This window comes from Aotus nancymaae, unplaced genomic scaffold (assembly GCF_030222135.1).
Source record: "Aotus nancymaae isolate 86718 unplaced genomic scaffold, 86718_ANA_hifiasm-v0.15.2.pri h1tg000006l, whole genome shotgun sequence".
NCBI classification, from domain to species: domain Eukaryota; kingdom Metazoa; phylum Chordata; class Mammalia; order Primates; family Aotidae; genus Aotus; species Aotus nancymaae.
This window is the reverse complement of record NW_026988417.1, coordinates 36,139,064-36,156,554: the sequence shown is the minus strand read 5'-3', so window position 1 is coordinate 36,156,554 and position 17,491 is coordinate 36,139,064. Positions and strand designations below refer to the sequence as shown.

The 17,491-nt window shown below is 36.4% G+C and overlaps 1 protein-coding gene across 2 annotated transcripts in view; it reads right to left on the bottom strand.

Annotated features, from left to right (window-relative positions):
• Positions 1-17,491, bottom strand: part of NWD2 (NACHT and WD repeat domain containing 2) — a 208,408-nt gene that overhangs the window by 174,696 nt on the left and 16,221 nt on the right. The window contains exon 1 of one of the 2 annotated variants that reach the window (XM_012475004.2): positions 7,803-8,008. The exons of the other annotated variant lie outside the window; for it this stretch is intronic. Coding sequence (XP_012330427.2) covers positions 7,803-7,866 — 64 coding nt within the window. The 5' untranslated portion in view covers positions 7,867-8,008. Of the gene's footprint in view, positions 1-7,802; positions 8,009-17,491 lie in introns of those variants that run through there. 2 annotated transcript variants of the gene reach the window in all.

Genomic DNA, 17,491 nt, shown 5'->3' with positions numbered 1-17,491 from the left:
ATCATAAATATCATGAAGGCTTTATGAAGCTGTGTTTAGCCATACTCCCTCAGTTTAGATACTAGAGTGTTACTGTGTTTGTGAATCAAATGCAGTTTAAATTATTTATAATTTTATGTACACAAATTTGTTTAAAATAATTTGATAACTATGATTATTATAATGTTAAATAAAAATATATAAGAAAATAAAATTTCTTTATATTGATCTTACCATTTTCTTAAACTCCATACTACCTAGCTCAAATACCATCTTCATGTCTTACTTATGGTGTGACCTTGAGCAGGTTACTTAAAATTTACTGGCCTCCACTGGGAGCAGTGGCTCACAGCTATAATCCCAGTACTTTGGGAGGCTGAGGCAGATGGATCATGAGGTCAGGAGTTTGAGACCAGCCTGGCTAATATGGTGAAATCCTGCCTCTACTAAAAATACAAAAAATAGCTGGGTGTGGTGGCACACGCCAGTAGTCCCAGCTGCTTGGGAGGCTGAGACAGAAGAATTGCTTGAACCTGGGAGGCGGAGGTTGCAGTGAGCTGAGATCATGTCACTGCACTCCAGCCTGGGTGACAGAGCGAGACTCTGTCTCGAAAAAAAAAAAAATTACCGGCTTCGGTTTTCTCATACATGAAGTGGGGACACAAACAGGATGAATCTCATAGGGTTAGTAAAAGAATGATTTAACACATATATAGTACTTAAGTGGAGAGATGGGTCCCAGTCCTCATTCTCCTCCCCCTTGTCGGTCTTCTCCAGTTCTCCTAAATAGGTTCATAGAGACATAAGGATCTCTTTCCTTTCATCCCATGAGGGCTATGAGGACTGGAATTGAGTCTTTACTTATCTTTATATTACCTATTTTTAACACGGTATCTGGTACATAGCAGCTTTTTGAAAAAATATAGAATTCTACTAAACTCTCCAACTGGCCCCAGAACCACTTTGTGTGGTTCAAAAGAGAGGGGACCACAAACTGTCTCACGAGGACACTCACTAGGTAGTTTATCAAAGAGGGGAGGGAGACCCTTCCTAGGAAAATCTGAATTGGGGTCCTGAAATTGACATGTATGCTTTCCTCTTTTGTGATCACATTTAATTTTGTTGTGGTTGTTTTTAACCATGTCCCTCCCTTGGACTGTCCCATAGAAGCAGCATTCCAAACTGGCAACAAGGGTTAGCTTTCTTCCCTTTGCCCCTCCAGACCCATTCCCCACCCTTCCACCTACTCTCTTCCAGAGCCAGGAGGCTGATCTGTACAAAGGACACCAATGGGTTTCCTAATTCTCCAGCTTCCTGTGATATGTGGACCCTGTGAGCCACAGCACCAGGCTACAGGGAGAAAGGAGAGAGGTTATGGTCTTTATTCCCCAGGGTCTTAACCTGTAGGGACACCTCATATTTGCTATGCTATGTCCCCTTAGGGGGCTTTCTCTTTCTGATCCTGTAAATGCACTTTCTTCTGGGTCCTTTGGACCTGGGGTGGTAACAACTTTATTATTGTTAGCCCTGGGGTGCTTCACTATCCCTTGCAATTTCTTTCTATTCTCCTCAGAGCTTTGCTGACAGTCCCCTTTCTTAAACCTTCTAGAGTTAACCTAGCTTGAGTTTACCATCTGCTTCCTGCTGGAACCTTGACTGACACAGTACAGATGTCCTTAAATAATGCTGTTTCAAACAACGTGGCTTCCTTATAATGTTGATGAGAGAAAAAAATTGATTCCTAGCAGGAGTCTGCATGTTCTCACCATGTCTGTGTGGGTTTTCTCCCGGTCTTCCTGTATCCTAAAGCTGGGCCCATTAGGTGAACTGGAATGTCCATGTGGTTCCTGTCTGAATGAGTGTGTGTGTGAGTCACCCTGCCACGGGGTGACCTCCAGTCCAGAGCTGGTTCCCACCTCGTACCTGGAGCTTCCAGGATAGGTTCTGGCCACCCCAGATCCTGAACTGGAGTAAGTGAGTAAATAATGATATTATGAATCTTTCTCAAATACCTGTATAGCTCACGTTTATTTCAGTGTTTAATATTAGAAGTGTTTTGTTTTTTATTTAGAAGTTTGGTGATGTTTTTGTGGTCAGAAATATGTCACAGGAACTTAACTCTTATTTCTATCAATTTGTCAGTGGTAAAACAGTCTCATTATGTGTTCTGTTACTTAAAGTTTCAGTTTCCGCAAATCTATTGATGACATTAGAGAAGGACTTACTGTACTCTGGGTATATAAAGGGAAAACCCTAAAAACAAAGGTCACATGTTCTCTGGCTCTGCAGCCATTTAGCAACCACTTGTTCTCTTTGATGCCAGGTTGGGCCTCAAAGCCTTCCTCCTCTCTCTTGTCAATCTCTCTATGAATTATAAAATGATAAAGGAAAGTGTCTCTATTCATTTCTTTTCCTCTAGGGAATTCTCTTATGAGACAAGATCTCTACCGTAATTTAGGAGTAATTTCCTACTTCTTGTTTTTATTTTTTACTTTGGTTTAGTTTTATGCTTTTAGTGGCATTTCATTTGATTATATTCTAGAGCTCATGTTTAGGCTTAACTATAGGTGATAATATTATCTGTATCTGTTTCAAAAGGAATTTTGCTCTGTAATACCGTAACTGATTTTTGCCAGGGAAGAATGAACTTATAAACATGCCACTACCAAGATACATAGGGTAATTTATTATTTTCAAGATAATGCAGATATAACAGAAATGCTTCTACTTCTGAATACTTTTCACTGTATATTTTTCCAATTTATTCTAGATGTTATAGTAACCTCAGAACACATTTGGAAAAATCAACAAATATTCATTTACAATGAACTTCTGTCTCTACATATCACTTCTAGAGACTTCACTGTGGAATCATGGCAATGCACAGTAAATCACTATGTTAACTTTTTACTTTCCTGCAGATCTAGTCTTATTGTTACACAATATCTTTTTGTTGTTCCAAAACCAACCCTTCCATTTGGTGAGAAGGATTTTCCATTGTAGGCTCTATTCCTCCATTATCTGTTTATTTTGGCTTCGAAATGAACTAATATTTAAAAGAACAGCAAACAATTGAACTATGGAGCTAGAAATCTATAAAGCAAAGTGAATAAATAAAGGAACTTGCCACAGATACACCTAAAACCAAAAAACTTCACAGCAAATTGTCTGCTCCATTTAAAAACATGTATTTTTTTAAACAACCTTGTGTATTTCTCTATCTTATTTTATTCTTTCTTTGCATTCTGTCCGCCTTTTGTGGACATTATTCTTGATGTTGTACTAAAGAATCAAGTATAATGGAGGTGAATGCTTATATAATACTAAGTCAGTTTTGCACTGTTTTCTTCAGGGGGTTCAGTAAGCTGCACTTGGCAAAACTAACTGTGTACTCTGCTCTTTTAAGGAAGGAGGATTAAAAGAGTGAAGATTGAAATATGTTGAATCTTTGGTAGGAAAGTCAGAAATTGGGTTAAATATTTATGTTTTAGGTGTATGTGTTTTGGGAAATGGCCCATTTCTCTTTTGCTATGGGCTGGCCCAGTTCATCACACTGATAAATGGCCAAGAGAAGGGTGCTGGTTTCTATGAAGGTTTGGGGACTGGCGGATTGATCAAAACTCTCACAAATGCAGCAATGCATTTCAAGATTGAGTCAAGCACTGCTTTCCTGATATGCCCCTTTTCATCAATTTCTAGCTACATGTCTCCTCACATTTGAAGAAAGTGAGAAGAAACTTAAAATTAATGGTATCTCACAATTGCTGTTGTCCAGTATGGTTGATATGAAGGTTCCACCAGGTTAGGGTAGGCCACGAGGCTGGCATTTTATCTGTGCATATCCAAAGGGGCTCACCTGACTTGGAGTGGTGGATGATGTCCATTCCCAGGGGCATGTATCATGGACATGATAATCTCAACAGTGGAGAAGTAGGAAGTACCAATTGTTCTTCGGTTGTAGTTGTGGCTGGAGAAACCATAATTATGGCTGAGAGCACATGCAGAGAGCACCCTAATACCAACTCAAGCTATTCACATACTCCTAACTAAACCTAAGGTTATATAAATGCACATAAAGACCTTAAAGGACACAGATAAAGGTTGGAGCAAAATTAAAACAGTCTGAGTTTTAAATGCATTACCCACCCCATACACACAGTCATTGACAGAGGACTTATACACAAGGTGGTTGAATATGACCTCTCACCACCAAGCTACAGAGATATATGAGATGACCCCGAAAATACTTATAATAAATACAAAGATATAAGTATTTTCTCTGTCTGTATACAAACTGATCAAAGTATCAGTGGAATCATACTGTAAAGGAGACAGATTTCACAGAAGTAGCTCAGGCAAATTACTAAACAATAAACAAAAAAGCAGAAAAAAACAATAATCTTCAGGGAGAAATATCAAATTACAGAACTATTATAATGTGTTAACTAGAATGACCAGTTTTCAACAAACAACTGTGAGATATGCAAAGAAAAAGGAAAGTGTGACATATACGTAGGGAAAAAAGTAGTCAGTAGAAACCATCTCGAATATTCCTGATATTAAAGACTTGAAAGAAGTAATCATTAATGTAAAAAAAAGAAAACCATTTTCTAAAATGGCAAAAAGTATGTCAACAATAATGGAGACCATCAAGAAGCAGCCGAATTTTTTTAAAATTACAGTTGAAAATTACAATAACTGAAATAAAAATTCCCCAGGAATCACAATAGCATACTTGAGATGAAAGAAGAAAAAAAATCAGTGGAATTAAAGAACATATTCAATATGAAAAGCCAAGAATAAAGACAAATGAACCGAAGTCTCAGGGACCTGTGGGACATCAAACATAGAGAAATATGTGGTAGTCCCAGAAGAAGAGAAAAAAAAGGCAGGGATAGAAAATAGTTTGAAGAAATAACAGCTAAAACCTTCCAAATTTGATGAAAAAATCAATTAATGCATTAAAGAAGCTCAATGAAACACAAGATAGATACAAAGAGATTCACACCTGGACATATCATAGTAAAACTGTGGAAAGCCAAAGACAGAAAACTCTAAACACAAAGAAAAGCAAGACATCACACACTGCAGAGGACTGATACAATTAATGGGTGACTTCTCATCAGAAGCAGTGAGGGCTAGAAGGCAGTGGAATGACATAATGAAAATGCAGAAGGCAATAAAAAAATCTGTTAAACCAAGAAAAAAAAATCCAGATTCAGTAAAAATATCCCCAAAACAATGAGAGCAAAATTCTACAGATAAATACTGAGAGAACTTGCTGCTAGTAGACCAGCCTTAAAACAAACACTACAGAGCACTGTTCAGGATAAAATGAACTGACGTGACAGTGACTTGAATCTATTGAGTGAACTGAATAACATAATCTACTCAACCTAACTGACATTTAGAGAGCACATCACCTAATGTATGGAGAATATACCTTCTCTTCAAGCTTTCATGGAAAATTCTCTGGGATAGAACATATGCTCTGCCATAAATGCTTATATTAGAAAGGTGGTTTATACTCAATAATGTAAGTTCTTGCAGTAAGAAACAGAAAAAAGACAAACTAAACCCAGCACAAGTAGAATTCAGGAAACAAGAACAGAAAGCAATGAAACAGAAAGCAAATGATAGAGAAAATATAACAAAAACAGTTGTTTTAAAATAAGATTACTAAATAATATTTATATCATTTGAAAACTGATTAAGACAAAAGGAGAGAAAACCTAAATTATCAGTACCTGTATCAGTAATAGAGGACATACCATTAGGCATCTTATATGTACCAATAAAATAATAAAAGAATAATATGCACAACTTTATGCTAACAAAGCCAACAATTTCAATAAAATAGACAATTTCCCTAAAAATCTGAATATATCAGAACTGTTGCAAGATAAAACAGAAAATCTGAATTCTACTAATGAAAGAAACTTAATAATAAATTCTCAAAGAAAACTGCAGCCCAGATGCCTTCAGTGGTATATTTTGTCAACAATTAATAAAGAAATAATATTCATCTTACACAAACTATGTTTTAAACAGAGGTGGTAGGAACACTTCTCAACTCATTTTATGAGGCTAGCAATACTCTGATACCAAATGAAGACAAACACATTATAAGAAAACTACAGAACAATATCCTTCATGAGAAAACAAACAGAAAAAATTCAAAATATTAGAAAACTAAACACAACAATATATAAAAAGGTAATATTAATACATCACGACCAAGTTAGGTTATCTGAAGAAGAAAAAGTTACTTTAACATTTGAAAATCAACAGTATAACTCACTGCAGTTACAGAATCAAGGAATAAAAATCATATAATCATTTCAATTACACAGAAAAGACCTGCAATACAATTCAAACCAATTCATAATAAAAGTCCTCAAAAAATTATGGCAACATTCTCAATCTGATAAAGGAGCACTACAAAAAACTTACAGCTAACATGATTCCTTACAGTAAAATATTGAACTAGAGAATTTGCTGCTAGTAGACTTGCCTTATAACAAACACCATAGAGAGTCCTTCAAGACAAAAGGAACTGACATGTCAGTGACTTGAATCTATTGGGTGAACTGAATAACATGATCAAGCAACTCAACCTAAGATTGGAAACAAACAAACAAAAATCTCCTCATCACTTTTGTTCAACAACTTATTTTGGAGTAAAATAAGTGAATGTAATAAGGAAAGAAACAGAAATAAAATGTTTAAAGACCTAAAAGGCAAAAGTGAAACTCATTCTAGATGACATGGTTTTGTCTCTAGAAATACTAAGAAAGTCATAAAAGAATTATTTGAACTCATAAGTGAATTTAGGAAAATCACAAGGCATGTACATCAATATAAAATCAATTCTATTTTTATGTGCTAGCAGTAAAAACTGATACAAGATAATTCCACTTAACATAGCTTACAGAATTTAAAATGCTTAGCAAATAATTTAACAAAAGATGTCTAAGACCTCATTACTTAAGTCTACAAAACACTGTTCAGATATCCACATTCACGTATTAGAAGGCTCAATATTATTTGGATATCAATTATTCTAAAATTCAACTTCAGATTTAATGGAATCCCAATCAAGACCCCAGCAGGCTGTTTTATAGAAATTAATAGATTTTAATATTTACATGGAAAATTAGAAGATTTTGGATAGCCAGAATAATCTGGCAGGAAAAACAGAGTTGAAGGACTTACACTATCTAATCTCAAGACTTACTATAAAGCTACAGTAATCAAGGCAGTGTGGTACTGGAGTAAGGATAGACCAAGTAACCAATGGAACAAGACTTAGTCTAGAAATAGATTTCACACGTATACAGTGAACTGATTTTCAACAAAGCTGTCAAAGCAATTCAATGGGGGAAAAGAAAGCCGTTTTAAGAAATGTCACAAGAACAACCAGATAAATGTACAGAAAATGAATTTCAACCTTTTGTCTTATACCACATGCAAAAATCCACTCAAACTGGATTGAAGACTTAAACCTAACAGCTAAAATTATATAGTTTCTAGAAGCAAACATAAGAAAATAATTGCTACTTTGAAATAGAAAAATATTTCTTTGCAGTAAAAAGCACTACATTTTGAAAAAAATGATAAATTAGTCACCAACATCAAAACAACTTCTCAAAAAAGTCATCATTTAGGAAATAAAAGGGATATGTACCAGACTGTGAGAAAATATTAGTATGTATATATGACAAAGGAGTCACACCCAGAATATATAAACAATCCTACCAATTAATAAAAAAAGACAAATGACCCAATTAAAAATGAGTCATGATTAGTCCCAATGTGAGTACCTGGATGTTTCAGTTGAAGGTGCTGTATTTCCTGGCCCCTTTCATTCCTCTCCATGAGAACCATGCACCCTAGCTGCTTCTAGTAGGCCATCTTGGAATATGTGAAAATACTGACATGACTTTGAACAGGGAAGCTAACCAGACTGAACTGTTATCCTTTGGGGCTACAGTATGAATATTTTTTTTAGAACAAAGGATAGCCTCACTACTTTGCAAACACATTATTACAGTTTGAAGTTCAAATAGGATCTAGTTATTCATTCAAAAATTAATTTTTAAATACCACTGTGCCTGGATATACTATTTGATTTGGTGTATCTTGAATTATGCTAATAATAACTATTCCTGACATGAGAATGGTTAACTTTATTTAAGTTGTATTAAATAACTTCCATTATTTTATAATATAGAGTGCTTATTTTTAAAAAATGAGTCAAAGATTTTAAGATACACCTCACAAAAAAGATATATAAATGGCAAATATGCACAAAAAGATGCCCAATTTTGTACTCTTCAGAGAGAAGCAAATTAAAGCCTCAATGAGATATCACTTCATACTAGAAGACTAACACCATCAAATAATATAAAATGTCTGAATCCTGAGAGGCCGAGGCGGGTGGATCACGAGGTTGAGAGATCGAGACCATCCTGGTCAACATGGTGAAACCCCGTCTCTAAAAAAAAAAAAAAAAAATGTCTGAATCCCACATATGTTGCTTATGGGAGTGTAAAATGGTACAACCAGTTTTAGAAATTGACAGTTTATAAAGTAAAACGTCTAGCTACCTTTGGAGCTAGCAATTCCACTCCCAGGTATTTAATTAACAAGTGAAAAAATATAGAGACTCTCTAAAAATGTTCAGACCAGCTTAATTCATGAGAGCAAATACCGGAGACAACCTACATGTCCATCAAAAAGATAACATATAAACAATGTGTGGTGTGTTCATAAAACAGAACAGCACAATATTCACTAATCAAAACAAATTGTGGACAAGAATGAACTACTGATACACACAATAATAATAAATCTTCAAAACCTTATGTTCAGTGGCAGGACCCAATGTAAAAGGTATCTATGGTATGATTCCAATTCAATGAAGTTCTAAACCAAATTCACAATGGTGACAGAAATCAGGAGTGGTACTTTTATAGGATGGAGAATGACAGGTGAACGGCACATGGGTAGATCTCTGGCTTTATTAGGGTGTGGTTACACAAATGAATACATTGTCAAAACTCAAAGTATAGACTTAAGTTGTATTTCATTGTATATAAATCTTATCTCATAAAAAGACTGTTAATATGACTGTGGACTAAGCTTCCATTTTTTTACTTGAACATTTTAGACATCAGTTTTGCCTTGCTCTCTAATTAAAAGTACAACCAACCATTTAGCAGCATGAGAAGACAAGCATCTGGATGTCCTGAATCAAGCCAAATGTTGATTGCGGTCATTTTCAATATGTTCCATTTTTATTTAAAAAAACACTTATTTGTGATCATAGCATGATTATGTGTTCTTTAATGTAAAAAAACAGGCTATCATATTTAATTCCTACAAAACCACTGATATAAGCAATAGTAATAAAAATAAATTGCATAATGACAAAAGGATTTCTCAAAGACTAGGCTTAAAAATAGCTGCTGTGGGAAATCTGAAATTCCCTCTAACTGATCTTACTTGGCTAAAGATGGACTTTGATCAATTATTGGAAATAAAGCCTGGGAATTTATTTCCATTTGTCAAATAAACTTTAGCAATATTTAAATAATTACAGATGCTGCTGGGCTATGCAGGGTGTTTGGGAGAATCCTGGCCCAGATACTCACTTGCCTCTTATGCTTGATTTAATGCACCTGCCTCATAGCTTGTCCACCTGCCTTCAGTCCCACCCCATCAACCCACTATATATACAGCTGCCAGAATCATTTTCTTAAAATAATGATTTCCTCATTCCAACAGCCTGCTTTTTTTCTCTAATTATCACAAAATAGCTTTTTCAAGGCTCTCAGCAATTGCAAAATACATCACAAATGTTAATGAATGATCTTTCTGCATAAAAGTACTATATTTTAATTTACATTTATAATTGTCTTATCAACATTCAAAGTAGGTACTGTGATATTGCATATTCACTAGATGCTGCCTGGCAGGGCAATGTCCATGGTGCTCAGAATCCATAGATGAATACAACAGAGTCCTGGTTCTTTATTAGTTAACAATGAATTTGGGAAACAAGGTATGGACATTAGGCACAGAGAAGGAATAACATAAAAGGTCTGTGATTAAAGGTTAATAGTTAAGCGGTAATTTCCCTAGAAGTTCATTCAGAACGGCTTCTAGCAGGAAGTAGATTTTAAACTAAAACCTTAAAAGTTCACAGGTTTTGATGAGTAGTGGACAAAGAATAACTCTCCAGGAGAGAGAAGACACACGGGCTTCATTTAGGGGAAAGTGTAAAAACAGGATACAGGGAAGAAATCAATGAGCTAGTAGGATGACTCCAAATTTGTAGGTATGAACTCAGGCCCTTGAGTTCAGACTTTAACCCACAGGTAGTGAGAGTAGTTTGATGTTTCTGGGTTGAGAAGGAATATATGAAAATTGTCTTCCAACTACAAAGCCATTTTCTTTGTACAGAGGATTCCTATATGAGACAAGACAAGTCACAGGAACAGGTAATAGTAGCACCAGCATGAGAAAAGTGGATAATGTATGAGGAATCAGTACTGGAGGCAGAACACCGAGGCTCCATAACACTGGAGGGCAGTGTTATGGCTTTCACAGTTCTAATCATATACCTCTTAAATGTTCTATTTCTGTGTTTGTCCCCCTCATCAGATCTGAAGTCCTTGGAGGCACCACCCACTTATTATTAATTGTTGTAATTGTATCAATTATTGCTTAATTATGTTGTAATAATAGTAATTCCTGGCATATAGTAAGTACTCACATTTTGTCTTAAAGAACACACAAAGACCAAGAGGTGCTTCAAAAAAAAAAAAAAAAAAACACTGATCCAAGGATTTCTGTTATTTCAAATTTATAGCACATAACTTTTGGTAGATCTGCATAGATTTTAACTAGATGCATCTGTGGGTGAGGTCCTCAATTCAAAGGCCACAGCTTTGTTATCAAAGATGTCACATTTGCTAAAGAGGCACATTTTAAAATGTAGGCATCCCTTCAGGGTATGCTCTAGGGTTCTTAGAAATTCTTAAAAGCTGTGGGCTCTGATGGAGTTGCTATGATCAGGGCTGGCCCTGCTTTCTTCCACTTCCTCCTCAGCACTCTCTTCCCTCAGCTTTTTACCTCCCTCTTTGAAGCAGTATCACCTTATTATGAGTCACAGGCTTTAATATGCATAAATAATCATAGTAAACCACCAATAAATGAATAAATGACAACAAATCATTGCAAGATATGGAAAAACTGCTATTCTGCAATGATTTTTAATTAGCATGAACATGAAATATTTATGATTTCTAGCAGTACAGTCATAGAAGAAGTCTCAGCACCAAAAGACTATTTGTACCTGGACTACAGTTTCTGTTACTCCTTATTTCCTTTACGGCCACATGCATTTTGGAACATGTCATTTTCTTTGCTATATGTCCTTTTTCTACCTAAATTCAACTGATCTTTCAAGTTCCAATTTAAGCTGTAACATTTTATCAAGTCATTAAACTCCATAGTGCACTTAATTTCTCTGAATTTTTAGCACCTATTTTAATTAACTTTGAGCTGCCTTGAGATATCTCTTGTGTTAAAGTATTATTTTCAACCCAATTCAATGCTTTTACTGTACATTTACTATGAGTATTGCGTAAAATGAGGTGCTGAGTGGGAGGGGTAGGGTGAAAATGAGAAAGGCATAATCAGTTGCTTTAAGAACTCAGTATGTCAGCAAGAAAAATAGGACAAAATAAAGGTAGTATAATTAATGATATAAATTCAGAAAAACATAAACAAAATATAATGGGGTTTGAGACATCACACTAAGTTGGTAGTGACAGTAAATAATTTTTTTCTGTCCAATACCTTTTCCACATAGAAGAATATGGAAAAATGTGGAAAAAAAGACTATTTCCCACATTTCCTATCTCTAGCTTCAATATATGACCATCTCACCACAGTGATTGGTCTAAGGGTTGGACATGTGACCTCAGCCAAGCCATTCAGAGTCCATCTCTCAGAAGTGTTTTCAAACTCCAGCTGAAGGAGACAGTCTCTTTCTAGTTAAAAGCTGTAAAACTGTTAAGCCCGAAGTAACCTGTAGCTACACTGACTTCTGCTAAAGTTAGAAGAGCTGGTCTGACAGAACTTGGTATGCATGCAGAGAGAAGTAACAGTAGACCAGATCATGTTCACATTCCTGATCGTAGCTGTTTCTACGGCCAGATCCACCCCTGCCCTGTCTTGAAACAATTCAATTACTTGCGTTAACAGTGGCTCCAGGTCTTGCTTACATAGGTTTGTTGGGCTTCTGTCACCTTCAACCAAAATGTGTAGGCTAATTTGGGAAAACCAGAAATATTAAATGGAAAACATAACATTTGAGATTGGCATTGAAGAATGGTTAAGAATCTGAAAAGTGATGAGGTTACAGAACTCATCAGTGAAGACAGAAGGGAGGGAAAAGGGAGGACTATCGCCAGAAAGAATGAATTTAGAGGTCTGATAGGGAACGAAGCTGAAGAGGAAGACTGTGGTGCTCTTAAAGAATCTTGAAATTTAGCCTGCAAATAATTTTCTTTTTTGTTTAAGGTTTCAATGTTGTGGCAATGGCCCCCTGAAAGATGTGCACAGCCCATCTCTGGAACCTGTGAATGTGACCTTATATGGCAAAGGGGACAGACTCTGCAGATGTGATTAAGCTAAGGATCTTGAGATAGGGCGACTCTTTTGGATTATCTGAGAGGATCCAATATAATCACAAGGATCCTTATAACAGGGAGGCATAAGGATCAGCATGAGAGGAGGAAGTATAACCACAAAAGCAGAATCAGAGAAGGAAATGCAGCAGTGGAAGCAGAGGTCAGAGAGAGATGGGAGGGATGTTACATTACTGGCACTGAAGATACAGCAAGGGGCCATTAGCCAAGAACTGCACATACAGTCTAGAAGATGCAAAAGGCAAGGAGACAGGTCCTTTTCTACTATCTCTAGAGAGAATGCAGACTTGTCAAAATGTTAACTTCAGCCCAGTGAAACTGAACTCAGACTTCTGACCTCCAGAATGAAAGACAATAATTTTGTGCTAACTTGTTATAGAAGCAATAGAAAACTAAGATGAATGGTTTTGTTCATTAAATTGCTTTTAACTTTTCAGATGTCAATGTCAGCCATGTCAGTATGTTGTAAGCTCCTGAATGTAATTCTCATGTCTCATACTTGTGTTTCTTTACACAGAGACTGCACAGTTAGGTCCATTAAATCTTGTCTAATTTACTGCAGTAAATATTAGAAGTATATCATTTTATATCTGCATCTTGAGTTCCTTATTTTATCTTTTTTGAGATGCAGTCTTTCTCTTGTTGCCCAGGATGGAGGGCAGTGGCGCGATCTCGGCTCCCTGCAACCTTTACCTCCCGGGTTCAAGCGATTTCCTGCCTCAGCCTCCTGAGTAGCTGGGATTACAGGTATGCACCATGCCCTACCAATTTTGTATTTTTAGTAGAGACAGGGTTTTTCCATGTTGGTCAGGCTGATCTCAAACTCCTGACCTCAGGTGATCCGCCCACAGCTTCCCAAAGTGCTGGGATTACAGGCATGAGCCACTGTGCCAAGCTTGAGTTCCTTATTTTATTCTGAAAGAATGATTCAGTATTATCATTAATATCACAAAGTATTCCTTTACTTTCTTTTACATCCCTCACTATTTGGGGAGATTTTTACAATCAAGTCACAGTACAGGTTGGAGTTGAGCTTTAGATACAACCATTTTTTATCTGATTTTAATATTATTTCACTTTATGGCAATTTACACACTACATGACTGGGAGATTAGTTTCCTGGCTCATTCTAACCTATAGATTCAGCAGTAAGCATCCTCCAGCATATGTTAATAGCATAAATGTTATGGAAGAAAAGTTACGACAGAAGTGAAGACTCTACATTTTACTTTTTATCTTGTACATGTCATTTTGATTAGATAATGGTATTTTGTGAAAATATTTTAAAAACATAGATCCTTTAAATATATAATCAGTTTTTTATACAACTTAAATGGGAAATTAAATGTTTACATAAACTATAACTGCATTAATAAAAAAGGGCTAGATTCTGTTTTGCTTCTGATTTTCTTACAGATTTTCTTCTTTCTCATTTTCACATTCTACTTTTGAACTTTTGAAAATGTCTGTTATGTTAAGAGCATTTGTTTTTCTTTGACTTTTATGAAGCAGGGAATTTTATAGTGCTATTGCCGTAACAGCTTTCAAATACAGATTGAAATATCTGTTTGACATATGGACACATCTAGATATAAATATATTCAACCTCCTTGGGCAAAAAATCTCCAGAACACCGAGTTTACTGGGCACACAACAAAATGACCTATTTAGGAAAAAGGTCAGCTGGTTATGAAAAAATTAAAAAGATAAGCAAAACAACTTCAGGAGGAAGGTAGAGAAACATCATTTTACTTACGAGAGAGAAATTACCAAAATCACACATCCACCAAAAGGAAAGGAAGCTCTTCTCAAATGTTAGGGATATATGAGTTTTATTCTAGCTATTTAACCTTCGGAAAGCCACTCAAATTATTCTGTCTTCCTATTATGTCAGAAAGGACTGATTAAAAAGGAAACCTTTACCCATTACATCTGAATTCAGCCAGGCACTATAAGCTGACAGCTTTCTGTTCAAACTGGGATTGGATAGACAGACTGAAGGAGTCTGGGTCCAAAAATCTCCCTTGAATGAATGGGTTGGTCAGTCCGATCTGAAGTGAACAGAGCAGCTACTAACTACCTTGTTGTTCCTCTCAGGCATCAAATACTATCCTCGTGCTCTCTTTACCATCTTATTTAAGAGATGCCCAGAAAGTATTATTTAATCTCATGGTTCACAGGCATTAAATGGTCTGAAATAGAGGCAATAGTCAACTGCTTCCAATGACCATCTAAAACTCTATTCCTAAAGAATCATTTCATTTCTTTAACAAAATAATTCAGGGCCAGTTACAGTCTATCAGTAACTCTTATATTTAAATAATTTCTCTCTGCCAAAATTTATAAGGACAGCATATTCTCCTCCTTCCCTCCCTCTTCTCTTTCTGGCACATGCTAACTTTACTAAATAATTCTACCCTAAATCATCATAAAACAATTAGCAATAATCTATCTGCTATGTGCCAAGGCACAGTGCTAAATGCCTTTAATACATTTTCTCACTAGCCCTCATAAAACCTTAAAAGTCTAACACTATTATAAGCCCTATTTCAAAGATGAGGAAACCAGGGCTTAAAGGGGTTAAGGAAGAAGTCACCCTGCTACAAAGTGGCAGAGCTCTGACACTGGACCTAGCACTTTCTAATACAGAGCCAAGACCCACACAATCTTTGCTACTGTTGACATACTAAAAGCTTGTGTAACCCATGCTCCTTCAGTTGCCAAGCCAGACTGAGCAAGGGAAAGTGATGAACAGTTCTGGCTATGCATTAATGTTCCTGGAATGAATAAAAAATAGCTGGTATGATTCTTGATCATCTTGGGTACCTGCTATGAAAATGCGGCTATGTGTCTTCCTTGTGGGCCATTACATTTTCCTGCTGCAACTACAGGTTCTAATAATATAAAATGCCCTGGGATCTCAGAAGCTGTGAAAGCTTGACCATGCAGTTCCTGTTGTCCCTGGTGGGGGTCATATCACAGCTGCTACTAGGCTGCAAAAGGCCACAGGTGACATTCACCTAGGACTCTGCTGAGGCTATAGCTACCTTGAGACAGATATAGCAGCACTGGCGGTCCTAGCTCTATCAAATTTATGATGGGCTCCCAAATGGTTGTTGCCTTCATTTCCCCTCTCAAGTAATTTTTAGCAGGTTTTCTAAAAGCTTTGTTTAGAGGATGTGGCAGTGAATCCACCTGGAGCTATATCAAGAAGCACCCTGTAACATCATGTTCTAGCATCCAGAGACCAAGTTGGACTCTACCTTCTGCAACCTCAGAGAGGATTTTCTGTCTTCCCAGGCCACGTATGAACAAAAAACCTTTTCCTCTTATTATGAGTCTTATTCTCAAGGGTTGAGCCACTTTGCCACATGCTCCTCTATAAATCCAATACAATGTCTCTCATCTATTTCCATTTTAGTTCCAAGGTACCTGGGGTAGCTGAGAAGATCGGCTTAGGTTCCACATTTTACTATCCTACCAGGACACTGAAGGAATTGCTGATTTTCTCGTAGAAAATGGACATCCCACTGAATACGGTAATACTTTTTCCCCCAACAATATTGGCCAATCATCAGGGAAACGCAAATCAAAACTACAAGGCAATATCACCTCACAACTCTTAGGATGGCTATTATCAGAAAGACAAAAGACAGTGTTGGTGAAGGTGTGGAGAAAAGTGAACCTGTACACTGTTGGTGGGAATGTAAATTGATACAGCCACTATGGAATCTTCTCTTGGGATCATTTAAAAAATGAATTGAATGAGTGAATATACTCCTTGAATGAATAGTGAAAATCCTTATCATTTGTGGGTAAAGTTGGCTTCTACAAATTACAATGAGATAACACACTGGCCCCACATGACCCAGCTTCCACGAGTTCCCTGATCTTATTTCTTACTATAGCTGATGCTCCGTAGGCACACACAGGTATAGCTTCCTGGATGCTTGTAGATGGCATCTATTCTGGTTGGCTGTGTCTGCCACACAGGGGCATTAAAGTTTTTGAAAATCACCCTTGTCTCCATCCACTTTCCAGTACAATGATCTTGCTCTTCCTTGAACACTCCAGTCATGCTCAGCCATAGGGCCTTTGCACTTGATGCTTCTTTGGGTGGAAATGTTTGTCCTCCACATATCTGGTTGGTTTCCTCTTTACTGTTAATATCTCTGTTCAAACAGTATCTCATCAGACAGAACTTTGATGACTAGCCATTAACTGGGAGAGAGGAACTGCCCATTACTCTTTCTCCTTACCTGGCTTTGTTTTTCTCCACAGTAGTTATCACCACCTTCCACAAACTTCACAAATATTTTAATTTATTTTGTATATTTACATTATGGTCCCCCCATCAGAATGTGAGCACCATGAAAGTAGAGGCTATGTGTATGTTTATTTAATAACATAATTATTTAAACATCGTTATTTAACATAGTTAAATTCCACATCTTTAAGGCTTAGAACAGTGTCTTGCATGTACAAGTCCCTCATTAAATTCTTGTGAATTTCATGGAAAATGGGTGTCTGTGAAATAAGAAGGCATGCCTACTTTTGTGGCTTACAACTTACTTGTGATGGTAATTCTTCAAAAGCTCTTTTTAAAATGTTTATTATAAATATGGACTCTTAAGATGTCAACTTTGACAGACAGTTGGAAATAAACATTCTGGCTTAATATAAACAAACGGAATATAAATGTTTCCTAACTGTATCATCATGTTACACGTCCTTCTCTCTCCTATTGAGTGGGCAACAAGGATCCTGCCAGCGGACGAGCATTTGTTTAA